Source organism: Rhamphochromis sp. 'chilingali' (genome assembly GCF_963969265.1).
Source record: "Rhamphochromis sp. 'chilingali' genome assembly, chromosome: 5".
In the NCBI taxonomy this organism is placed as follows: domain Eukaryota; kingdom Metazoa; phylum Chordata; class Actinopteri; order Cichliformes; family Cichlidae; genus Rhamphochromis; species Rhamphochromis sp. 'chilingali'.
The window spans coordinates 44,486,136-44,511,356 of NC_137932.1; the positions used below are offsets into that span (position 1 = coordinate 44,486,136).

The 25,221-nt window shown below is 42.5% G+C and overlaps 2 protein-coding genes and 1 pseudogene across 4 annotated transcripts in view; 1 reads left to right on the top strand and 2 right to left on the bottom strand.

Moving 5' to 3' along the window:
* Positions 1-229: 229 nt before the first annotated feature.
* eef1b2 (eukaryotic translation elongation factor 1 beta 2) lies at positions 230-5,067 on the bottom strand. The gene is made up of 7 exons (XM_080881925.1): positions 4,909-5,067; positions 4,425-4,547; positions 4,218-4,350; positions 4,081-4,147; positions 3,782-3,907; positions 464-531; positions 230-336 (listed from the first exon to the last, which is right to left on the bottom strand). The coding sequence occupies exons 1-7, from the start codon at positions 4,986-4,988 to the stop codon at positions 250-252; spliced, it is 684 nt and encodes a 227-aa protein (XP_080738051.1). The 5' UTR covers positions 4,989-5,067; the 3' UTR covers positions 230-249.
* A 3,287-nt stretch (positions 5,068-8,354) lies between these two features.
* On the bottom strand, positions 8,355-10,225 carry LOC308397613 (collagenase 3-like; annotated as a pseudogene). Its single transcript has 8 exons — positions 10,066-10,225; positions 9,844-9,972; positions 9,607-9,754; positions 9,103-9,218; positions 8,936-9,069; positions 8,697-8,854; positions 8,539-8,642; positions 8,355-8,464 (listed from the first exon to the last, which is right to left on the bottom strand). The product of its transcript is annotated as a collagenase 3-like (transcript).
* A 2,616-nt stretch (positions 10,226-12,841) lies between these two features.
* Positions 12,842-25,221, top strand: part of ebpl (EBP like) — a 46,722-nt gene continuing 34,342 nt past the window's right edge. For both annotated transcript variants that reach the window (XM_080883511.1, XM_080883513.1), the window contains exons 1-2: positions 12,842-12,986; positions 13,601-13,744. In XM_080883511.1, the coding sequence (XP_080739637.1) occupies positions 13,706-13,744 (39 nt within the window). In that variant the 5' untranslated portion in view covers positions 12,842-12,986; positions 13,601-13,705. The remainder of the gene's footprint in view (positions 12,987-13,600; positions 13,745-25,221) is intronic.

Genomic DNA, 25,221 nt, shown 5'->3' on the forward strand with positions numbered 1-25,221 from the left:
GGATATGGGTCGCATAGGGTCAAAAATAAAATAAAAATAAAATCGGATTTGATGCGCTTTCGCCTGCAGTGTGAACGTAGCCTTAGTGGTTTAATCTTAGGCTTACTTGCACCTGAGTTTAGGATCACCTTTGAGTTTACCTGAAAGCACCCCTGAGCTCCACCTGCTCAGTGCTACAGGTCCCTTAACCACAGGTGTGAGTGTGTGTACAGGTGAGTCAGACACAGTGTATGGTGCAGAGCTTTTATTTCAGATTTTATTGAATGCAGCGACGTCCATCGACTGTACGAAGTCCTCGAACTCCGTGATCTTCTCCTCCAGGATGTCAGTGCCCACCTGAGACAGGTGACATCACACAGGTGAGCTCACACACAGGTAACAGCATTTACTGCTGCAGGTGTGTCACAGGTGATCTAATCAACCTGACAGACACCTGATCAACAAGCAGTAACAGGCCACTCACCTTGTCATCCTCCACCACACAGTTGATCTGCAACTTCTTGATGCCGTAACCCACGGGAACCAGTTTGGCTGCAGGACAGATTAAGCAAAGTTATCGATCAGTGACTACAAGCTGCAGCCATCGGGTTATTGGTCAGTGATCAGAAGCTCTCAGATCAATACGAGTCCATCAGTGATCAGCCGAAAGATGGTGAGTTAGATCATCAGTGAGCCTGATCAATATTACACTTACACACACACACACACACACACACACACACACGTACGTGTCTACAGGAATCACACCCACTCTGATCAATAACCTATTATCAATAAACAGTTCAGAACATCAAAATGAGCCTGTACTAGAGCAGGGCGATATGACCAAAAATATTTATCACGATATACATTCAAAAATTTGCAATAACGCTATAACTGACGATATAATTGACACGAGACAAAATACTTTACAACTCCACAACTTTATTAGGGCAAAACAAATAAAAATAAAAACAATGTATTTTGATTGATCTTTATTTTGAACATGTTGAAAAAGTATAAAAAAAAAAAATAGAATTAAAAGAGACAAATGAACAAAGCAAACAAAAGGAAAACGAGCAACCACAACTCCAAATAACGTCCATGTTCAAAAAGGAGCAGGAAGAAGCATAAGCTTATTTAATCCCACCCCTTTTCCACTATCTAGTATCAATAGACTACAGAAATACCTCCTTGCAATTACATTATATGTTATGTGTAATTTTTTTTTTTTTTTTTAAATATATACACATATATGTTTCTATCTATCCATACATACGTATATACACACACATACACATTTTCAATAACCCCATTAACACCTCAAGGAATATTAGACAAGAACACCCTATCAAATCTCTACCTTTTCCCTGTACCCTGTAAAAACCATATCCTTAAACCGCTTTTTAAACTGCGCCATGCTTGGACATTGCTTCATATCTTTACTTAGTCTGTTCCACAGCTTCACTCCACACACAGAGATGCAAAAACTTTTTAATGTTGTACGGATACGAGGATGTTTTAAATTTAATTCCCCCCTCAAATTGTATCCCCGTTCCCTTTTAGAAAACATTTTTAGAATATTGTCAGGAAGCAGGTTATTTATTGCTTTATATATAATTTGTGCTGTGAGAAAATGAACCAGATCTGTGAATTTTAGAATTTTTGATTTTAAGAATAGTGGATTTGTATGATCTCTGTAACCAGTTTTATGGATTATCCTTATGGCCCTTTTTTGTAATATAAAGATTGATGATAGCGAACATTTGTAAGTATTGCCCCAAACCTCTGCACAGTAATTCAAATACGGTGCAATCAGGGAACAATAGAGAATGTGGAGTGATTTGTGGTCCAGAATGTGTTTTACTTTACTCAAGATTGAGACACTTCTTGAAATTTTGTCATGTATATGATTTATATGAGACTTCCAGTTTAATTTATCATCTATAATCACACCAAGAAACTTATGTTCAAGTACTCTTTCAATTTCCACACCATCTACATGAATCTGCACTTGTGCATTTCTAAGGGAATTCCCAAATAAGATAATTTTAGTTTTACTTAGATTTAGCGATAGTTTGTTCCTGTTAAACCATTTTTTAATTTTGCACATTTCTGAAGTAATTGTATCCAGCAGCTCCTTTAGATTCCCCCCAGAACAAAAAAATATTTGTGTCATCTGCAAATAATACTAATTTTAATATATCAGATGCCTTACAAATATCATTTATATAAATAATAAATAATTTTGGACCCAGTACAGAGCCTTGTGGAACACCACAAGCAATGTCCAAGCATGATGAGGAATGGACACCCAGCTTCACAAATTGTTTCCGGTCACTTAAATAATTTTTCACCCATTGCAGTACAACCCCCCTAATCCCATACCGTTCCAGTTTATTAATTAATATGTCATGATTGATTGTGTCGAATGCTTTCTTGAGATCCAGAAATACTCCAGCTGCATACTGTTTCTGATCTATAGCATTCGTAATCTCCTCAATTGATTCGATTAATGCCAGAGATGTTGATCTTTTTGATCTGAATCCATATTGACTGTCAGAGAGTAATTTATATTTATCTAAGAATTTGTCTAATCGTTTATTAAACAGGTTTTCTAGGATTTTGGAGAATTGTGGTAGTATTTTCACTTCAACAAGCAGCCGGTTTTTATGTGCATCAAAGTTATATAAATATTTAACAGTGCAAATGCAAATTCTTCGCTGACAGTTTAACCAAAAGGCATTTCCAGTGGAAACTGGCCGACATATCCTCAGCATAACCATGTATAATGTCCACAACACTTAAGAGGTTACACACACACACACACACACACACACACACACACACACACACACACACACACACACACACACACACACACACACACACACACACAATGTCAAAGCACAGTACGTATCGCTCCGCTTACGATAGCCGTAATGCTCCGACAATCCATCAAGCGGTGCGACTTTGTAGCTTAGCAAAGTCGTACTGAAACATTTGACAGATTTTCGAGCGCCGTGTACATAAAATAGTTTCGAGGTCAGTAAACACAACCAGAGTTCATACATAAGGCACACGGGATTATAAGGGGCTCTGTCGATTTTCAGAAGAATCAAAGGACTGATTTTAAGTGTGCCGTATTTTCCAAACAACATGGTAATAACGACGGCCCGCTAGCATGCTCTACCAAAAATAGTGCTTTGTTGTGTATCTGACGGACGAAAGCTAAACCAGTTCCACACCACTGAGGTTGCAGCATTTTTACAAACCAACTTTCGCCCTTCTCATTCTCAGTCATGCTTTTGGCACCATGTGCGTATGAAAACAAAGGCACTGTGCATGCGCGTTTTTCCCATATTCTATCGCGATATTTCATTTTCTTTTTGTTGCCCAACATTATACCGGCATTACCGTGAACGGTATGATATGGCCCAGCCCTAGCCTGTAATGATATATAATCATTACTTCAGGTGTCACAGGTATACTGATCCACCCAATAACTGATCAGCTCCATTGATCCATCAGTACTCATCTATAATCAATGATCACAGCGTTATCAATGACTGAACTGACAGAGTACTGATCAGTACCTCACTACTGCTCCGAGTGTTAGACACTACTACTACCACCACATCATCTGGTACAATGATTACTGTAATGCTACTGCAGTGCTACCAGTAGTATTACTCTGTGCAGTACCCACACCAGCCCATCTATCCAAATACTGACTCCAACCCTGTGTGTAATACTTTGACCCCACAGTGGTGTGTGTAGTAGTGTATGCAGTAGTACTCACACTGGCCCCACACCAGCCCGTCCATCTGGATACTGCGTACGCACTCTTCGAGCTTCGCCATGTCAGTCTCATCGTCCCACGGCTTCACGTCCAATAGAATCGAAGACTTGGCGATGACTGCGGGCTCTGCAGGACAGGGGAGTGGTTAGTTACTGTGGAAACTGAGCGAGCCACGAGCCGTGCGAGGGTGGGACTCGTCAGGCAGAAAAGGCGTCCATCAGGCGTCAGCCGAAAGATGGTGATTGGTTAATCATCACAGAGTCTGTATTATGCATTGGCTGCGAGGGGGGCGGACCTACTTTTAGACTTCTTGGCAGCGTAGGCGGCGAGACGTTCCTCCTTCAGCCGGGTCGCCTCAGCATCTTCCTGTCAAACAAAACTCAGGTTAGAGTGACCATGACACTGTAGCGTCATGGTGACATCACCACCTCCTCACCTCCTCATCTGAACCAAACAGGTCGATGTCATCATCGTCCTCGTCTTTGGCTGTGGTGGGGGCGGAGCCTGAGGTGGTGTCGGCCACTCCGAGGGGCCCGTACTGACCCAGGGGCTTCTTCACACCTGGAAGACTAAAACAGGAGGCGGGGCTTAGTTGCTGCCGCCAGCATACCGGTATTCACCCCATGATGTCAGCAGCGCTCACCTGCTCTTCTCGCTCTGGTAGGACCGGATGTGGTTGTACCAGCGAACTGCGTGGTACAGGTCAGCAGGGGGCGGAGCCGAAATAGCTTCGAAGACCGCCACGTCAGCCTGGGAGGGTACGTACCTGAGAAGAGAACACATGACCTTGGTTAGGGGTACTCCAAGAGCAGGTGCAGGACTTCACTCAGTCCACGTGAGTCAGCGCGCAGCCTCGCGGCGCGCAGCCGTTAGCAGCATGCGGCTAACGGACTAACAAGCTAACAGCTTGTCACGTCAAACGGAAGTGAATAAAAACGGCATCGGCCCGGACCCTACCCCTCCTTCCAAGACTGGTGCACCTCTCGCGCCAGATTACCGTCCCCTTTCCGGTTTCCTTTCTTTAGCGCTTTAATCAAGGCAGCTAACTGTTAGCTCAGCATGGACCCAACATGACGGCTATTTTGGGTCGCAGTTTCTCCCGCTTTACGGCGGTTCCCGGCACTCACCCTTCGATGTAGCTGCGGTCGGACAGGAAGTCATTGAGCACTTTGAGGCCGGAGGCTGACTTCAGGTCACCGAAACCCATGATGAAGAGGAACCGCGAGGATCCGCCGGAGGAGAAAGAAGAGGGAGGAGGAGGAGCGGGGATCCTCTTTATAGGAGGAGACAGACTCCTCCTCAGAGGAGTGCTGGCGCTCCGCCCCGAGGAGGAGGGAGGAGGAGGAAGGCGTTCCCAGTCCAACTTTATTTAAAAACATCTGCTGACAAGAGCCGGAGAGCGCGGGTTCGAGTCCAGCTCAGGACACGTGACAAACGTTAAAGAGCGACCAATGAAGAGGCAGCACGCTCTGTAGCCTTATTTAGTGAATCATTAGAGCAGACCGAGGAGACTGTGGCTTTGGAGCTGTGTAAATAAAGTAATTATTACCTGTATGTATCTACGGTTACTTCATCATCAGCAGCAACGATCCAGCTCAGCTGCTCCTCTGACTGATGTCAGATCAGTCAGACATGAATAATCGATGGTCCGTTTCATGATGGCGATGTCTCAGTCCTCCTCAGTAACCTGATAAAGTAACTCCTCCTGCAGGTGTTGGGGTGCTTCAGTGTTTCTGCATCTCATCGTGTACCTGAGCTCAGCTAGTCCTGGATCAGCATCAGTATCACATCACCCACAGCTCACCCACAACAGTCAGACCTTCATCTTACATAAACTTCATCCTGCTGTCTGATGTCACAGATAATGTCACTGATGTTGTATATCATCATCTCCATCATCTCCAGCCTGATCTCCAGAGAGAGTAAGATGGACGCTGCTGTCAATGACCATAACATCATCTTCATCAGCAGCAGCGGCATTCACTCAGAGTATTGTTATAAAATCATGCAGATCAGTCTTCACTGTCGCACTTTGATGACATCACACAGCCTGAGACAGGCTATGACAGGCAGGTGAGAGGGAGCAGGTGGTCAGAGTCAGTGACAGATATGAAGCTGAGGTATCGAAATCAGCAGGTCATCAGACTGATGTGACCTCAGTAACGGCTGTGGGGGTTCGAGCGATCCCTGGCAATCCCAAAATGTGACCTCAGTAGAGTGCACACCATCAACTGGCCAGTCAGGGCTAGAAGAACTGCAGGTCTGTTTTACTCAGACCTGCAGTTCTTCTAGTTCTTTTTCTGGAGAACAGCAAACACTAGCCTTCCTGCAGGCACGCAATAAGAGCACACTCAGTGAAGATCATCAGTTTTATCCTGTTCAGACATCACACTCCTCTGTAACCGCAGCCATTTTTATTTCAGTTCTACTTGAACTGATCCTAGTACAGTATTTAACTACTGTAAAGTACTACACAATACAATTCTGGTAACAGTAACAGTTCTCAGCTCACTTCCTGTTTCTGAGCCTCTAGTCAGACTCACCTGAAGCTTGGCTCAGGACACAACAGGAGATGGTCGCTGCTACACTTTGTACCTGAACAGATGTGCGCACAGCTGGTTTAAACCTCTGATCAGATCACACCTTCTGTTGCTCTAAATGATGAGCTCTTTATAATGACATCACTGACATTAACAAACAACTACAGCGTTTATGTAAAAGCACTGCATTACTTTCCTGTCTCTAAGATAGCTGTGAGTCCTCAAACCGACATATGAAAGCAGATGTTTCTGTCACCTGTCCCAGGGTTACCCACAGGTGTGACTCACACCTGTCCAGCTTCACTTTCATTGGCTGTCTGTGTGGTTCAAACTCAGTGTTTCCATTCAAAGTAAGATCAGCAGCTGCTTGCAGTTTGTTCACAGGTCCAGGAGAGGGCACTCTCATTCCACTCTACATATTGACCAACCTGCTAAAACAAACTTTTATTTATTTCATTAATTTAATTCTGACTGACTCTCTTTCCCATGATGCACCACTACTACCAGTTCTGTGGTTCTTCCATCTGCCAAACCCCACTGTACACTCTCGTTTACCTGTCCAAGTGTGGAGGCAGCAGTAAATACAGATGTTCAGTCAGACCCTCAGTTTAAATAAAGTTTGTGTTACCATATTCTGATATGAGTATCACCTGAAACGTACAGGTACTGGTTTTGTACTCTAAGTATTTTTGCCCCTTTATTCAAGTAAAGTTGTACTTGTCCCTTAAATACCGTAGTGTGTACCTGTGCCACCTCAGGCTGTAACACACCTAGACATGATGTATTTACCGTAATTGTCGGGCTATAAGCCGCTACTTTTTGCACAAGCTTTGAACCCTGCGGCTTTTAGTCAGGTGCGGCTTTTCTATGGATTGTCCATGATTTTTGTGATATCGTAAGGTGATTTGTTTTGTTTGTTCCGCTGTTGTACGGCACTACGTTGCCTGGCAGAAGGGCATGTGATCAGACACACAGTATCGGGGTTCAAGAGTGGTATGTTGGTCACATGTCCGTCCGCCAGGCAACATAGTGCCGTACAAGTAGCGCGAAAAACAAACTTCAAAGTAGCGCTACGCGTTCAGCGGGAGGCGTGGATGACGAGCAGCGATAAACTTGCGAAAAGCAAGTTATGCTCAACTCCACTGGTGGATTCTGACAGCGTGGAAAAGTGTGAAAACATCCACGATCACCTACGGATTTCGAAGGGCTGGACTGCTGCATGATGGAGAGGACACCGCCACGGCCCTTCTGAGGGTGTTCGACTCTGACACTGGTTTTGAAAGTGACAACGAAGGAAAGGAGCCGAGAGTGGATGACGAAGCCATCCTGAGCCTGTTCGTTTCCGACACTGGAGAAGAGGACTTTGGTGGTTTTAGTGCGCAGGAAGAAGAGAAAGATGGTGGTGAATGACTGACTTTTCTTCTTGTTAAAGCCGTGTCGCTGCACCTGAGCCTAAAAGGTAGTCCGAATCTATTTTTCTGGTGTGCTGTAGGTTATTGTTATGTACTACATTTGTTACTCATTTATGAAGCACAGTACATGTTTCGTACTTGTAATTACCGCTACTTGTACATATACCTAAAAAGTTATGCAAATATGTACCCGTAACTTGTTTTTCAAAATATTAATAAAAGGGGTGTGTCTCCAAACAGCCATCTCTTTCCTGACAATTCCCTTTGTGCATATTCTCTTACATATGATAAGTCAACATTGAAACACCTGCGGCTTTTAGTCAGGTGCGGCTAATGTATGTACAAAACAGGATTTCCCCCTGATTTTAGCTTGTGCGGCTAATATTCAGGTGCGCTTTGTAGTCCGGGAAATACGGTAACTGGTTTGTGTTTGATGTGTGTGATGTTCACAGGTTGACTTGCAGCAAATAAACAAGGACGACTGTGCCACAGGGAAATTTATATTGAAAACTTTATAAAGCAGTGACGTTACAGAAACACCTGAGCTCAGTGAAATCATTAAAAAATGATTGGCTCTTCTTCTCCTTTAATTTGGGATTTTGTGTGAACTTGTCAATGGGTCTAGAGTTTGAAGCAGGACAGGAAGTAGCTGTTCCTCAGCACACGGAGCAGCTTCCCCGTCCTCTGGCTGAACTCGTACATGTATGGTCCACTGTACAGGTAGAAGAAACCTGCGGGACACACGTCACCTGTTTGTTCTGCATTACAGCTCAAAGACCCTGAAAACAGCTGGACAGATGCTCACCTCTGTACAACAGAGCCGCTGTCACTCCGGAGCTCATTTCCAGGAAGGTGTCATCCACTTGTTTGGGGTTTCCGTCGTCCATGTCCACCCTGGCCTCGTCACAGCTGGAAGAGAAATGGGATTAGGCAAGATATTCCCCAGGCGTGACCTGAACATACCTGTAGTAACTGCTGCCTACAAAGAAAAGAGTCTTCCTGGTCTGTGGGTCATTTGGGGGCGGCATCCTTTTCCACTGCTGTGGGTAGACCAAAGCTGGGTATGGATTTAGGATACCCGGTCACGAGGTCATAGCCGCTGAACGCCCAGACGCAGCAGCCTGCAAACAGATGTAAAGAGGATTTCATCGCGGACCTGTGTGAGGGAGGGATGAAGCGTGCTTCAGCAGATGGACACAGACCTTTAAAAAGAAGGACTCGGTCTGACTGTGGGCTCTCGTATGCAGCGTCGATGATAACTGATGCGTCGGGCCAGAAGTTTGTGATGACAGCCTGCTGAGGGGTCACAAGCTGAGGGTGGCTACACCAGAAGAACCTGATCACACACAAATGATCATCTCAGCAACACCATGGAGAAAAACGCTCCACATGGATTTGTTTTACTTTCCTGCCCTTGAAGAAGAGCATCTCTCCTCGCAGTCCAAAACCAGGGTCAAGTCGCAGGCGTCGGGCTTGACGGGCGCCCTAGGGGTCATCATTTGGACCTGGAGGTCATTTCATCAATGTGACATCACAGACAAGCTAGTGCACAAACTAGTGCACAAGTTCGCTTAATCAAATAATGACTCAACATTTGTAGGCCCATCTAGCTTCACAATGACAGAGCAAGTCTAAACTTTGTAATAAAATACCTTCAAGTTAGCCAAGGTTAAGTCACTCCATAATATGACCCCGAAAAAGTACAGTGTTTTTTAATTATTTATAGATAAATATAATTGATGGCATCCATTCAATAAAATTACAGGGAAATTATGCCCTTAGTTGTAGACTGTGTTGTAGAGTGTTACCACAAGTTTTGGTCAAATTGAAAGTTTTTCATAAAGGAAGAAGTGAAGACTCACTGTAAAGGGACTTGATACCTTTAAGATCCCAGGGCAGAACAAAGGTGTCCAGGTTACTGTATGAGTACATTGAATACATGAGAGCGCCAGGGTCATCAGAGTGAGACAAGCCCAGAGAGTGACCAAACTCGTGAGCAGCGACCATGAACAGGACGTAGCCTAGAGCAGAAACTCAGAACCACAGGTCACAGTTTAAGGTAGTCAGGCCACATCCTGAGCAGTAATCAGGAACAAAGTCACAGAGTCACCTGTGTTTGAGTGGAATGTGAAGGTTTCATCATCATCAATATGGGCATCTCCTCCAATCCCAAGTGCCTGGCCAAAGGCGTGGGGGAGATTGCCATCGGGGCCATCCAAGGGGCTGCCGTCACCATGACCTGTTGGAGGGTAATCAGGGTAGACTAAACACACACACCTAAGATTGCATTGGTCTTTATGGGATAATATTACTGTGTGCTTTGTGGACTCACCACTGCGGCTGAAGGAGATCATGATGTCAGCAATGCTGCTATAGATTCTTCTGAACCTCAGGGGCGTGACTTTGGCCCACACCTGCAGAGCTTTCTCTATGGAGTCATCCACCTTCGCCACAGACATGTCAGGTATATAGTACCTTTGCCAAACTTGCATCTTTCTGGGCTGAGATATCGGCACACAGTAAACTGAGTGCCAGGCTCAGCAGAGCACTCAGGCTCAAAATCTTCATGCTTCCTCATGTCTCAGGCTGGTGGTCGAGAAGCTCTTATATATGCTACAGGCTGGAGGAGCTGAGTGACTACCTGCTGTCACCGAGGAAGCGGTCCTTTTATGGATCACAGAGGAAGTCTGGTTTTGATCACATCACGCATACATATTGCCACATCGCTACCGCGGTTTATGGGGAAAATCTTCATGAGAAAAATCACATTAGGAAGTTCTCTACTTGGACAATCATCAGCCTTCAGTGAACTCTCCTGATTTTGTGTTCTCCACAGGAAATCAAAGTGTTGTTGATGGATTAGTGACTAGATTAGACCTCAGGGTGAAGTCAGAGTTACTCTTTTCCAAAGATACAATAAAAACTACTCAAATCTTCAAGGAAGAACACTTTCCTCTGACAATTTTTTTGACAGATTAGATTTACAGTTCGTATTTTTACGTTAGTTTTAGTTGGTTTCCAGGACAGGCTTCTGTTTACCAATCACGCCGTGTTACGATGTGTGAAATAATAACACAGCCATGTCTGAATCTTTGAAGAGCTACCCAGAAGTACCCGGAGGATGATTTGTCTGAGACCCCTGCAGGAAGGTGATTCCACTGATGGGGTGGTATAGGACACACTGAGGCTACGTCCACACTAATGCGTTTTTGTTTGAAAACGCATTGTTTTCTCTCCGTTTTGGCCTCTTGTCCACACTGAGACGGTGCTTTCCCCAAGGGAAAACACTCTCGAAAATGCATACATTTCAAAACGGAGCTGTCCCGTCGCAGTGTGGACACTCGAAAACACAGACTTTCTAAAACGATGACGCATTTTAGTCATGCTATAAACAAAGATAGCGGAGGGCATTATACAGCAGTTGTTTTGATTGCTCTCAATTTTGACAGCCCTAAAAGAGATTAAGATCAGTTTGTACATGCTCCAGATAGCTTTTCTTCAAATGTGAAGTTTAACCAAAAAATGTGGTTAAGCTCCAACACAGAGCTTAACCACTCTGTGACTGATAAGTTCAAGGAGTGTTTGTGCTCTCTAAGGCCCATTAATCATCTGAACTTTCTAACTTCATAACCGTAATTCTCTTTTTCCAAACCCTTCCATACATGAAGAGGGGGGAATTATTGACCGTGCAGCCCAGGATCTGTTCATATACCTGGCGGAGAAGACGAAGGAAAGTGATGTTGTGGATGTCACAGTGAAGGTTTCCTACATTGAGGTGTACAAGGAGGAACTACGAGACCTGTTGCAGCGGCAGACCACCCACAAAGAGCTTCATATCAGGGAAGATGAGAGGGGAAACACGGGTAATCAACTTTTTCTACCTTTACTTTACTTATATTTTAGTATTCAGAGTGGAAATAAAAAAGTAGAAACCATACACCTTCAGAGATGACAAACTGCGTCCTATATTTTCGACCATCCATCTGAGTATCATCCTATTGATAGACCGTTGTGATGTTATTAACACTTATGTATTTCAGGATAAAAAGTTTGAGAGAGCGCACTGGAGAAATCACAAGTACCGCAAAAGATATTATATACTGTGTAATCATTTACAGTCAGCGGCTCTGTGGTGCACCTACTTGTAATAATATGTAAAATTGTTTTTAGCTCATTTAATGAGTGAATGATAAATGATCCAGTGAGATTAGGCATTTTGTGTGAATGTCTGCCTACAGGGGAAGCAACAGTCTTGTTTCATTGACTAAAAAGTCTCTGTGTGATTCCAGTGGTGGTGGGAGCTGAAGAGGTTGTTATCACCTCAGCAGAGGAGCTGCTCAGCATTGTAAAGATGGGAAATGCTTTGCGGCACACCAGCACCACAGGAATGAACGAGCGCTCCAGTCGCTCTCATACCATCCTCACCCTTCAGGTCGTGTTATCCTGCCACAACAGCAAGAACTCTTCCTTTAAGTCTGTCCGCTCCTCTAAGCTCTGTCTGGTTGACCTGGCAGGCTCGGAACGTGCTAGAAAAACTGGGAACACCAGGACACAACTGAAAGAGTCTGCTCATATCAACACAGGCCTGTTTGCACTGTGCAACGTTATCCGTGCACTTTCAAACCGAAGTCAAAATCGGCACAGTAACAACTCCGGCAGTGCACACGTACCATACCGTAATCCCAAGATCACTCGACTCCTTCGTGACTCATTAGGAGGCACATAAAAGGAGCATTTTCCTAGAAATGTTGAACATGGTAGGCAATCATGATCCTGTGGTTAAAAGGAGACTGGAACAACAAGCCAAAAATGCTTTGTATACCAGTAAAACCATCCAGAATGAAATTGTTTCATGTTTGGCTGAAATGGTTGCTGAGGAGATCATGCGAGAAGTTAAAGACAGTGCACAATTTTCAGTCATTGTAGATGAGACTAAAGATGTCAGTAAATCAGAGCAAATTTCCACCCCAAAAAATCTTCTCTAGATCCGCCCCTGAGGAGGCAGCGCCCACACGCTAATGGTGGCGTGTGTAAGCCCCTCCCACCACTTTGTAGCTGAGACCCTGGCCGTCCTGCAGTTTGCATCCATTGCCCGATACGTTCAGAACCGTCCAAGTCCTTCTTTCAGGCAGCGGCTGCAGGAGAGACTCAGAGCTGTCAGTCACTCACCTCCAACTCGTATGGAGTGTTCAAAGGAGGAGGGAGACCATTTTGCTCCATTAAACCTCAGAGAAGAGCTAAAAAAAATGCCAGGTAACTATAAAAGATTTTAAAAGGGATGTTGCCATTAAGAGATCGCAAACACTTTGATTACAATCAATTGATAAAAAGTAAAGCAAAAAAACTCTGATATTTTTATTTGGTTGCCTTGAAGTGTAAAAGATGGTTAGTGTCTCCAACATGTGGACATGCCTGACACATTAAACAACAACAAATGAGCTTGGTGTTTTATTTATATATTACTGTACCCTCTTAGATACCTGCTATTCAGAATAGGAGAAGTGTATTCAGACTGAAATCATTTCAAACTGCTGATGGAATTGCCGTTAAAGAACTGAAGTGTAATATGGATTTTTTTTAAAAAACCACAGATATAGCTAATGTAAACTAAGAATGACTGCATCCCGTTTAGATTTGAGGCTGTAGAAAGAAATAAAGCCATGGGTATATCATTGGTTATTCTTTTGTTTCCGTTACAAGTTGTCAACATTTTGTCTGGAACATCTTATCCTCTGAGAGCTTATGAGAAGATGATGTGAATAAACGCAGCATGGCTCAAATGGATCAAACTGTTTACAAAGACAAAAGCCAAGTTGTACAATTTTATAGGCTTGCTATCCTATCCAGTTTCTCTTTTGTATGCTTAGGAAGCTCTCCACATAGACAAGCAACTGTTGGAGCAGAAAGATGCAGAACTGAGACGGGTAAAAGAGGAACTCGAGAAACTCCTTCAAGAGAAGAAAACTCACCTTATGTTGTTAGAGGAAGAAAAGCAGCGATCACGCATACAGGTGAGGAGGAGAACAGTGCAATAAAGAGCTGCTCTGTGATGCAGAAATCAGTATATTTTATTTACGGGGTGTTAAGGTTCAAAATTGAGGAGGGAGAGTACAAACCACTCTTGGTCCAGAAGCTCTTTGGTCAAACAATGATTTTAATGAACACACGTGTGGGAAGACACTCTGTACGCAGACAGCCAGTAGTCCTCGACTTAATCAAAGCATGAACAGATATTTTATAGCATCAGGGTTTGTTTACTGACGCCCCTTCATGCGTCACAGATACATTTTATACATAGATTTATACAAGATGATCTTCTGGCTTTTACCCCAGAAGATCATCTTCTATTTTCATGGCTGGCCCTTCCTGTCTACCTTTCAGTTCTTGTCTTGTTCCTCTTTCTTGCCGAGACAACAAGGAACGGTTCCTCTTTTACCGAGACACTTTTGCAGTTACAGCCAGACATGAGTAACCTCTTCTCTAAATAAATTTAACTCATATGTGTGTATGTGTTGACCTCACATGCTCTTTGTGTCACCTCTTCACCTACTGTCTGTGTCTCGTCCTCAAATGCTCTTTCTCAATTCACCTGTTGCACTTCTGACCTTTCACTAGACCAGAAGCTCACTGAGACTATGTGTATGTCTTCTACTAAATAAATGTTTTAACCAAGAACCTCTACTAAAACCTTAATATAAAATGATCTGATATATAAGTGTTTTGTAAGCATGTATTGCAATTCCTTCTATGTTCTAGTTTTCCCTCAGCATGGATCATCTAGACACTCTCACTAGATGAAGCTTAAGACCATTAATGAACCTGAACATCAACTCAAATAAGCACAGATATGCATTGTGTATAAAATAGTCATAACTGCTTAAGGCCTTCTTAAAGCTATCTGGTATATTGTTAAAGCAATGATCATTTTGAATAACCTAGTAACTCAAATGGCCTCGTCTGGCCTGCTCCTCAAAATAACTATCTGCTTCTGCAACTCTCTGCAAGCCTGTTTCCTGTCAGCCTGTGACTTTTTAGCCTTTCTGAAAGACACACACTGTTCAACCCCTGAATGCAATATAAACTCCAGATTATATTATTAATGCAATGGTAATGATGACAATTATTTAACAATAGCAGTAAAATAATTTCCCTGCTCCACAGGGGAAAAAATTAAAAGATGAATTTAATGCATGTCTGCTGTGTTATCATTTGTTCTTTAAATGTGCGCCTCTGTGCAAATGTTTAGACAGAACAACTGGTGAACCAGCAGATAATGATTGATCGCCTTCGTGGCGAACTCATGACCTTTCGGGGGACAGCCTCAGGGGCAACAGTGGAAGTGGGGGGGTCTGAGTACTCAGGCAAGAGACCCCCCAGTGTCCCTCTGATCACACACAGCTGCATGTGGAGGCCTCCCAGGAAGCAGTGGGTAGTGTGTGGGTTAGGTTGATGTCCATAAGTGAGGGTTTTTTTTGTTGTTGTTGTTTTTGTTTGGTCTGTTATAATGGGTTTTTTTTTTGTGACTTTTATTATCCGTGATCCTAAAAAGTGTGCCTATAGACTGGAGAGGGTAATGGCAGCTTTTAAAATCCATGGCCAACTTGTGCTGGCTGAAATCGAGGAAAAAGATGACGTGTACTACCCGCTCTTAAGTGGGTCTGGGTGAGTGAAGCTTTTTGTTAGTGTAAAGCTTTTTAATGACATATTTAATCCATGATATATCTTATATAGCATGTCTCAGTTTTTCTACATGAAGAAAAATATAGAAAAGGTTCTGGTAGACAGGTGATGTATTTATGGAGATGTCAGGAACAGTTTCTGTAGTAGACCTCCTGATATCCATAAATAATTGTGTCCTTTCTGCAATTTTCTGTTTCACAGGGAAACAAGAAAGGCAAGTAAGGATCAGAGGCAGATGGAAAATGCCTGAAAACAAAATGAAATAAACAAATGAAGAAACCCCTGAAGAATATTCCCACTATTGATCGAAATCAGGGTTCTTTTTTTATTTTATTTTTAAATTCTTAGACTCCTGATCAGCCTGTAATGCATGCCCTCCCTAAACACACACACACACACACACACACACACACACACACACACACACACACACACACACACACACACACACACACACACACACACACACACACACTAACAGAAAAAGCTAGATTTGGTACGATATGTTACACAATTAAATAAGATTTACAAGAGGCTTTCTGAAATATCGACAAACGTTCTAAGCTTGTGTTAAAGTAGCTGCTTGGCAAATCAAATAAATATGGGAACATTTCTGGCTATTTGTTTTTTCTGTCATGGAAACAACAAATTCAATCTTTCTATCAGAACTACATCTTTTTGGTGTAGTCACAACATTTTGGTGTCAGTGAGACAGTGGCAACATGATAGAGGTGTTTTTGATGCAGATTTGTTGTTGTTTTTCATGAATTCTTTTTATGTATAGTAATGATTTAGCACGTAGACAGTGGCTGTGCTCTGCTATGGAACGATCTGTGGAAAATCATCAGAGGACTCCGTGCAGTCCTGTGATTTAGTAGCTTAAAGAAGCACTTTTTGCAGCAGTAACTTGAAGTAATACTTTTCCATGTGACTTTGTCAGTCTCTCACATTGTTGTGGAGAAATTGTGTTCCACTCCTCTTTACAGCTTCACTTTATTGAGTTCTGTGTGCACTTGTTTGTGCACAGTTTTCTTAAGTTCATTATACAGTATTTAGTCAGCTTGAACCACCTTGATTCTTTTCTTTTCCAACTATTCAGCTGTAGATTTTCTGAGGGACTCATATTTGACTCTAGAATACTTTGGTTTACAGAGAAGTTCATGGTCGATGTGATGAATGCAAAGTACCCATGAAGGTGATGTCCAGGTGAAAATAAGTCCAATTCATCACCCCTCTGCCACTGTTGATATGAGGTGTTTGTCCTGATATGCTTGTGTGTGCATTATTAAATTATAACATCTCCACTTTGGTGTGGTGTGTCAAAAGGATATTGTTCAAAAAGTTTTGTGGTTTATTTAAATGCCTAAGCTGTGCTGCCATGACCTTTTTATAGAGAAGAGGTTTTCTCCTGGCAGCCCTTGCAAATAAGAAAACCAACAGGCTCAACTGTGTGTCTCAGACAGTGTTAATGGAGCGTGTTGTTTTGTACACGTTTCAGTGATTTAGGTCTGTGGTTGGAGTGCACAGCCAGTGTTGCATGCTGACAAACTATTAATTGTTACCACCTGTGCCTATTAGGGATTAGGTCCAGGTAGTGTTTTGTGGATGGCTGCGCCGACATGTGCATTAGAACTGCTGAGGAAAGCCTTGTGCTAAATTGCATTTGTTTTTTCTTATTATCTAGTAATATTAAAGATTTTATACATGAAATTGTGAGTGCTGAAGTTCTTATTCATAAGTTAATACTTCCAAACAAGTTATATTTGTTCAGTCTTCTTCTAACTGTACTGTCATGAACTTAAACATTGAATTTGTTAACCGAAGTCTGCAGAATCTGAAGGATTTGAGCTTTTGGCAGTTTCTCTGAGCACTGCACAGTCTGAACTGGAAATCCACTCTTGGAAAGACTGTTGCATTGTTTTAACACAAACTGTGAAAACTTCTGCTTTTACACTTCCAGATAATCAGTAAATCAAGTCCATTTGATTAGTATCTGGCTGCTACTTAGTCACATAATTCCTGTGGAAGCAGAAAGGGTGTATTTAATGTGACGTCAACGTCAAATTGGTTTTTTATTTGTTTATTAATTCATTAATTTATGTTCGTGTTGCTGTGTGTGTTTCTGTGTTGTTCACAACATTAGAGTTCAGCTTTGATTGCAATTTGTTTGTAGGATTATTCAATTATTTTGTGTTTTCTAACATGTTAGCATTATAGTTACTGTAGGAAAAGAATTAATATACATGTTGTTCCATGGTTTACTGGTGTTGAGCTTCCGCTATACCCCCTGTTTCTGGTTTATTTGTTAGTTTATTTTAACTGGTGGTTTCTTCTTTAATTGGATGTAATTGTTATTCGTTTTTGGTTTTCGTTTCAATTAATAAGTGCTGTATTGGAATGACATTTTTATTACCGTTTGTTTTCACTTTCCTATTACTTAGTGTTCCTAATGTGTTAAAGCAGATCTCCTCCCACCTGTTTCCATTTGGCCATTATCCTTTTTTTGTATTATTTTTGAATTACAACATTTTTGAAATTTGACGCTTGAAAATGGCATATTATCAGTGTTATTGTTCTTGTACAAGTTATTCAGCAGTTCTTGGAGACTGTTTGGGATATGATGTGCCACATTTAACCCTTCTTGATGATGCCCAACAAGTTTGAAGCAGAAATATTGTTTCAGTGACAAGTTATAGGCCACAACCACTTTTTGGCAGCTTGAAAATGGCATATTATCAGTGTTATTGTTCTTGTACAAGTTATTTAGCAGTTCTTGGAGACTGTTTGGGATATAATGTGCCACATTTAACCCTTCTGGGTGATATCCAACAATTTTGAAGCAGAAATATTGCTTTTAGTGTTGTCAATCCACATTGCTGGCATTGCATCTTTCAACATGTTTGTAGGTGGATTTGAATGCACCAGGTGTAAGTGCAGCCACTCAGCCTCTACTCAATGTGATCATAGAAGCAGGTGCAGATGTGTGTCACAAGTTAATCTAGTAGTAGGCTGTGGTTCTTGGCCACAGGTGGCAGCAGTGGACTCACCTCCATTGGAGACTGCTCCAGCTGCTATGTGGTAGTCAGTAGATGGATTCCAAATTGAAGATCATATGCAAGTTTTGGGGACTGTTTATTACTAATCACTGTGTAACTGCTGTAAATTCACAGTAACTGCCATCTCCTTACAAATGTTTATTGGATTAACCACACTTATACAGACTGTATAGAACTACCAACTCTAAAATGTTTGTTTGCAGAGAAAAGATACAGACAGACGATGCTTACAGGATGTGATGTGACAACACTAATGAAATATTGATGTGTCATTTTTGTTCAAGACGTTTTTCTTATGGGCAAAAATATTAAGATCATGATGAACAGGGGTGGTGATTCCTATGACTTTGTGTATATAATTTGGAATTTTTTACAGATGTGGTCCAAAATAGATACATGATATCATATCATTCATTTCAAAGGTTTATTTGCATGGCTGTCTTTGTGGTGTCCCAGAAACGATGTGGGCTTCATAGATAATTGGCAAACCTTCTGGAGGAAACCTGGTCTTTTTAGGAGAGACGGCATCCATCCCACTTTGGATGGAGCAGCTCTCATTTCTAGAAATATGGACAAATTTATTAAACCCCCCAAAAAATGACTATCCAGAGTTGGGACCAGGAAGCAGAGTTGCAGTCTTACACGCCTCTCTGCAGCTTCTCTCCTCCTGCTACCCCCCCAAAAACCCATCTCCATAAAGACTGTGTCAGCTCCCAAACAGACAAAAAACAAACTAAAAACCAGCAACAAACAACTTAAACATAAACAATTACAAAGAAAGAACAATACAGTATCCACATCTGAACCAAAGAGTAAAACAGTGAAATGTGGATTATTAAATATTAGATCTCTCTCCTCCAAGTCTCTGTTAGTACATGACTTAATAATTGATCAACAAATTGATTTACTCTGCCTTACAGAAACCTGGTTGCAGCAGGATGATTATGTTAGTTTAAATGAATCAACACCCCCGAGTCATTCTAACTACCAGAAACCTCAAAGCACAGGCCGAGGGGGCGGTGTGGCAGCAATTTTTCACACCAGCCTATTAATTAATGAAAGACCAAGACAGACTTTTAATTCATTTGAAAGCCTGATGCTTAGCCTCGTCCACCCCAGCTGTGAAACTCAGAAACCAGTCATCTATCGTCCACCTGGGCCTTACACAGAGTTTCTGTCTGATTTCTCAGACTTTATATCTAATTTAGTTCTGAGCTCAGATAAAATAATTATTTTGGGTGATTTTAACATCCATGTAGATGCTAAGAATGACAGCCTCAACATGGCATTTAATCTGTTATTAGACTCAATTGGTTTCTCTCAAAATGTAAAAGAACCCACCCACCACTTTAATCACACTCTAGATCTTGTTTTAACATATGGCATAGAAACTGAACATTTAACAGTGTTTCCTGAAAACCCTCTCCTGTCTGATCATTTCCTGATAACATTTACATTTACAATAATTGATTACACAGCAGTGGAGAGTAGACTTTATCACAGTAGATGTCTTTCTGAAAGCGCTGTAACTAAGTTTAAGAATATAATCCACCCACTGTTATCATCTTCAATGCCCTGAACCAACATAGAGCAGAGCAGCTATCTGAACGCTACCCCAACAGAGGTCGATTATCTTGTTAATAATTTCACCTCCTCACTACGTACGACTCTGGATACTGTAGCTCCGGTGAAAACTAAGGTCTCTAATCAGAAGTACCTGACTCCGTGGTATGATTCTCAAACACGTACCCTAAAGCAGATGACTCGTAATCTGGAGAGGAAATGGCGTGTCACAAATTTAGAGGATCATCATTTAGCCTGGAGAAATAGTTTGCTGCTTTATAAGAAAGCCCTCCGCAAAGCCAGAGCATCTTACTATTCATCACTGATTGAAGAAAATAAGAACAACCCCAGGTTTCTCTTCAGCACTGTAGCCAGACTGACAAAAAGTCAGAGCTCTGTTGAGCCAACAATCCCTTTAACGTTAACTAGTAATGACTTCATGAACTTCTTCACAAATAAAATTTTAATCATTAGAGAAAAAATTACCAATAATCATCCCACAGATGTAATATTATCTACAGCTACTCTTAGTACCATTGATGTTAAGTTAGACTCTTTTTCTCTAATTGATCTTTCTGAGTTAACTTCAATAATTACTTCCTCCAAACCATCAACGTGTCTTTTAGAAAAACTGCTCAAAGAAGTCCTGCCATTAATTAATTCTTCGATCTTAAATATGATCAACCTATCTCTAATAATCGGCTATGTACCACAGGCCTTCAAGCTGGCTGTAGTTAAACCTTTACTCAAAAAGCATCTCTAGACCCAGCAGTCTTAGCTAATTATAGGCCAATCTCCAACCTTCCTTTCATATCAAACATCCTTGAAAGAGTAGTTGTCAAACAGCTAACAGATCATCTGCAGAGGCTTATTTGAAGAGTTTCAGTCAGGTTTCAGAGCTCATCACAGCACAGAAACAGCTTTAGTGAAGGTTACAAATGATCTTCTTATGGCCTCTGACAGTGGACTCATCTCTGTGCTTGTCCTGCTAGACCTCAGTGCAGCATTCGATACTGTCGACCATAATATCCTATTAGAGCGATTAGAACATGCTGTAGGTATTACAGGTACTGTGCTGCAGTGGTTTGTATCATATCTATCTAATAGACTCCAGTTTGTGCATGTAAATGGAGAGTCCTCTTCACACACTGAGGTTAATTATGGAGTTCCACAGGGTTCAGTGCTAGGACCAATTCTGTTTACATTATACATGCTTCCCTTAGGCAGCATCATTAGAAGACATAGCATACATTTACACTGCTATGCAGATGACACCCAGCTCTATCTGTCCATGAAGCCAGATAACACACACCAATGAGTTAAACTGCAGGAATGTCTTAAAGACATAAAGACCTGGATGGCCGCTAACTTTCTGCTTCTTAATTCAGATCAAACTGAGGTTATTGTACTCGGCCCTGAAAAGCCTAGAAATATGGTATCTAACCAGATTCTTACTCTGGATGGCATTACCTTGGCCTCCAGTAACGCTGTGAGGAACCTTGGAGTCATTTTTGACCAGGACATGTCCTTCAATGCACATATTAAACAAATATGTAAGACTGCGTTCTTCCATTTGCGCAACATCTCTAAAGTTAGAAATATCCTGTCTCAGAGTGACGCTGAAAAACTAGTTCATGCATTTACTGTATTACTTCCAGGCTGGACGACTGTAATTCATTATTATCAGGAAGTCCTAAAAACTCCCTGAAAAGCCTTCAGCTAATCCAAAATGCTGCAGCAAGAGTCCTGACAGGGACTAGAAAGAGAGAGCAGATTTCTCCCTTTTTGGCTTCCCTTTATTGGCTTCCTGTTAAATCCAGAATTGAATTCAAAAAACCACAGTTTGCTCGAGGATGAACAAGCAGGGTTGGGTAAGTTACTTAAAATGAGTAACTTAGTTACATTACTAGTTACTTCCATCAAAAGTAACTCAGTTACTTCAAGTTACTCGTTACTTTCAAAGTAACTAGTTACCAGGGAAAGTAACTTTGGTTTTACTCAGACTTCTCTTGTTAATGTGTTGCTTCCATAACTTTGCCAGTCTTCTGGCTTGCTTACTTGCCACAGTGCACTGTGCCACCTACCAATAGAAAGGAAAAGATAATGTGCATATTTCCACGAGAGAAATCCCACGCCTGGACCGTCGTTGACCGCCGCCATGATTCTAGCCTACGTCACAGCGTCATGTGCGCTTTTTACATCCAACACAAAAACTGCAGTCGTGGTGCTTTGATTGTACTCAGAACTCAGAAATTCTGCCTTCTGAATAGGAAGATGTACTGTACTTAAGAGAGTAAAAAGAGGTTAGTTTATTTTGGAGTAGAGCTCCATTTATTATGAAAATTTTAGAGGTTTGTGGGTGGCTCTTAAAAGAGCCGTTGTGGGGAAGTCACTCAGACTTCAAACAGGCTACTCCTTTGGTTGCCAAGACACAGCTCCCTCCGCCGAGAAGTGAGCCATGAATTTCTCCCTCACCAGGACAGCCTCTCTGGAGGAGTTGTTTGCTGCCATACGACCCAGACCTTGCAATGGCTCCACCACAGCAGGTGCCACACCCCTCACAGCAGGTGCCACACCCCTCACAGCAGGTGCCCCTCTTGTCCGGAAGTGATGCTCTGCATCCACAACCGCAAGGAGAACAATGGAAAAAGTTTCCTTGTAGTTGTGGAACATGGATCCTGAGTTGGGGGGTGCCTTCGTCTGGATGTGCTTCCCATCCAGAGCTCCACAGCAGAGAGGGAAGTTCCAGCGCTCCTGGAATCCCTCTGCGATGGACCGCCAGTCTTCAGTTGAAGGCACAGCCATGAAATCCACTAGACAGTCCCAGATGGCTGTCACTACCTGGGGGATGATCTGGCTTACCGTGGACACACCGACTCGAAAACTGAATGCGATGGTCCTGAAGGAGTCCCCGGTGGCAAGGAACCTGGACAAAATTCTTTAAAATGAGTATTATGTGTACTGCAGTTACAAAATACATTATTGAAATTCAAAAATTACAAATTACAAAACATAAATCTTCCATAAAACATTTTGTAATTATAAGGATAATTACATGATATATATATTAGATATAATCTAAAACAGTCTGCGGTGATTATATACAAATATTCAACTATCCCAGAATTAAACCAGGTCTAAATAAAAAAAGGAGTGAGTATCACTACAAAGATTAACCCACAGTGGTCCTAATACCAGTTTGATATCAGCAAACACCGAGAGCATACACTGATAGACACCACAGCCATGCTGTCATTGCAAACACAGATAACAGCATAAATCGAATTAAATCGGGACTTGATGAGAGCTTCTGAGTATCACTAGAAATATTATAAACAGTCATCTCCGTACCACAGTTTGCTTTCAGTAAACGCTGACAGCATTCACTGTTAGCATAGCACATCCATGTTAGCAGTGTATAAATGGATAGTTTAGCATATATTAGCACAGGTATCAACAAAGGACTACCGTATTAAACACTTTTACTAACCTCAGGCAGATGGACAGGCGCTCTGCAGGTGCGATTGAGCGCCTGTAGTTGGTGTCTAGGCGGGCGATGCTGGGACTGACGCGGGAAAGCAGGTCCTCAAACTGGCCGAGTGACAGCTCCTGGAGCAAATGGTGAAACTCACCAAACTGCTCACGCGTCTGGAGGACCTGATGGACCCAGGTACGGCGAGGACGTCTTTTACGCTGCTGCTCTGCTCTCCACAGTAAATAGAGAAGGGAGACTCTCTCTTCAAGCGCTAGCTCGACAGCTGCCATCTTGCAAAGATTCCGTCTGGCACAACTTCCTCACACATTCCTCCCACATTTCCGGTCGCGTTTGTAACATGTTGACCTATGTTTGTATCAGCCACGAGATGGCACTGTGTTGCTGCAAGGTGTGTAATTCACTGGCGAGCAAGAAGCCCCAGAAAAAAAAATGAGAATAGGAAATAAAGTGGGAATCGGAGCAGAGATTGGTGTGTGCGTGCATTTAATAAGAAGCTCGGTATACAGACAAGGATAACGCATGGTGTCAGAGTAGCGGTTTTCTACGCAATCCCTCGCCATCGGACAGCGCAGACATGGAGGCTTACGGCGTTCCCACACCGCGCATGGATTGGGACTCTAGCAACCTGCCCGAGGCATGGCGGCGTTTCAAGCAGCACGCCGAGCTAATGTTCGCTGGTCCTCTTCGGGGGAAGGAGGAGGCAGACAAGTGCAGCTACCTTCTTCTATGGGTCGGTGAGAAAGGACGGGACGTCTACAACACGTGGACACTCACCGCAGACGACTCCCGAAAGCTTCAGACGTACTACGATAAGTACACTGATTACATCATACCTAAAGCTAACCCAATCTACGCCAGATATAAGTTCCATGAAAAGATGCAGGGTGAAAATGAGGCGTTTGAACAGTTTATTACGGAACTGAAACTGCTTGCTAAAGACTGTGGGTACCCAAATACAGATGAAATGGTCAGGGATCGCATGGTATTTGCCACTAACTCGCCACACGTCCGAGAAAAGCTACTCAGCCAAGGCGCAGAGCTCACGCTAGAGAAAGCACGATCACACGAGCTAGCAAAGCAACAGCTAAAATCTATGGGTCACTCCAGGGGCCAAGAAACTGTGCACGCCATCGGCAGGAAACCGCACAGACAAGAAAATCAAACAAGAAGCGTGAAACCAAAAGAACACGCTAATGCAACACTAAAAACGTGCAGCTATTGTGCCGGACAACAGAGTAATAAAGACACCTGCCCAGCAAAAGGGAAGCAATGTGCAAAATGCAAGAAAATGAACCATTTTGCAAGAGCATGCAGGTCAAGACTCTCTTCGCAGACAAAAGCCCACCTCAAATCAGTACACACTGTGAGAGAGAACATAGAAATGATAACTAAGGACACAGATGAGGAGCAAGACTGTTTCTACATTGATAGCATCACCATAGAAAATGAAGGAAGAAATGATGAGCAAGCATATGCAGACATGCAACTCGGTTCCCCCCCACAGACAGTGAGGTTTAAAGTTGACACTGGGGCGCAAGCAAACACAATTCCAGCCAACATGTTCCAGACACTCTTCCCACATGTGGAAGGGAAATGCCAGCGAAAATGCAAACATGAAGACAAAACCTGCACGTTGGAATTCCATGTTGTTAACACAAGCGCCCCACCTGTATTAGCAATGAAAGCTTGCCGT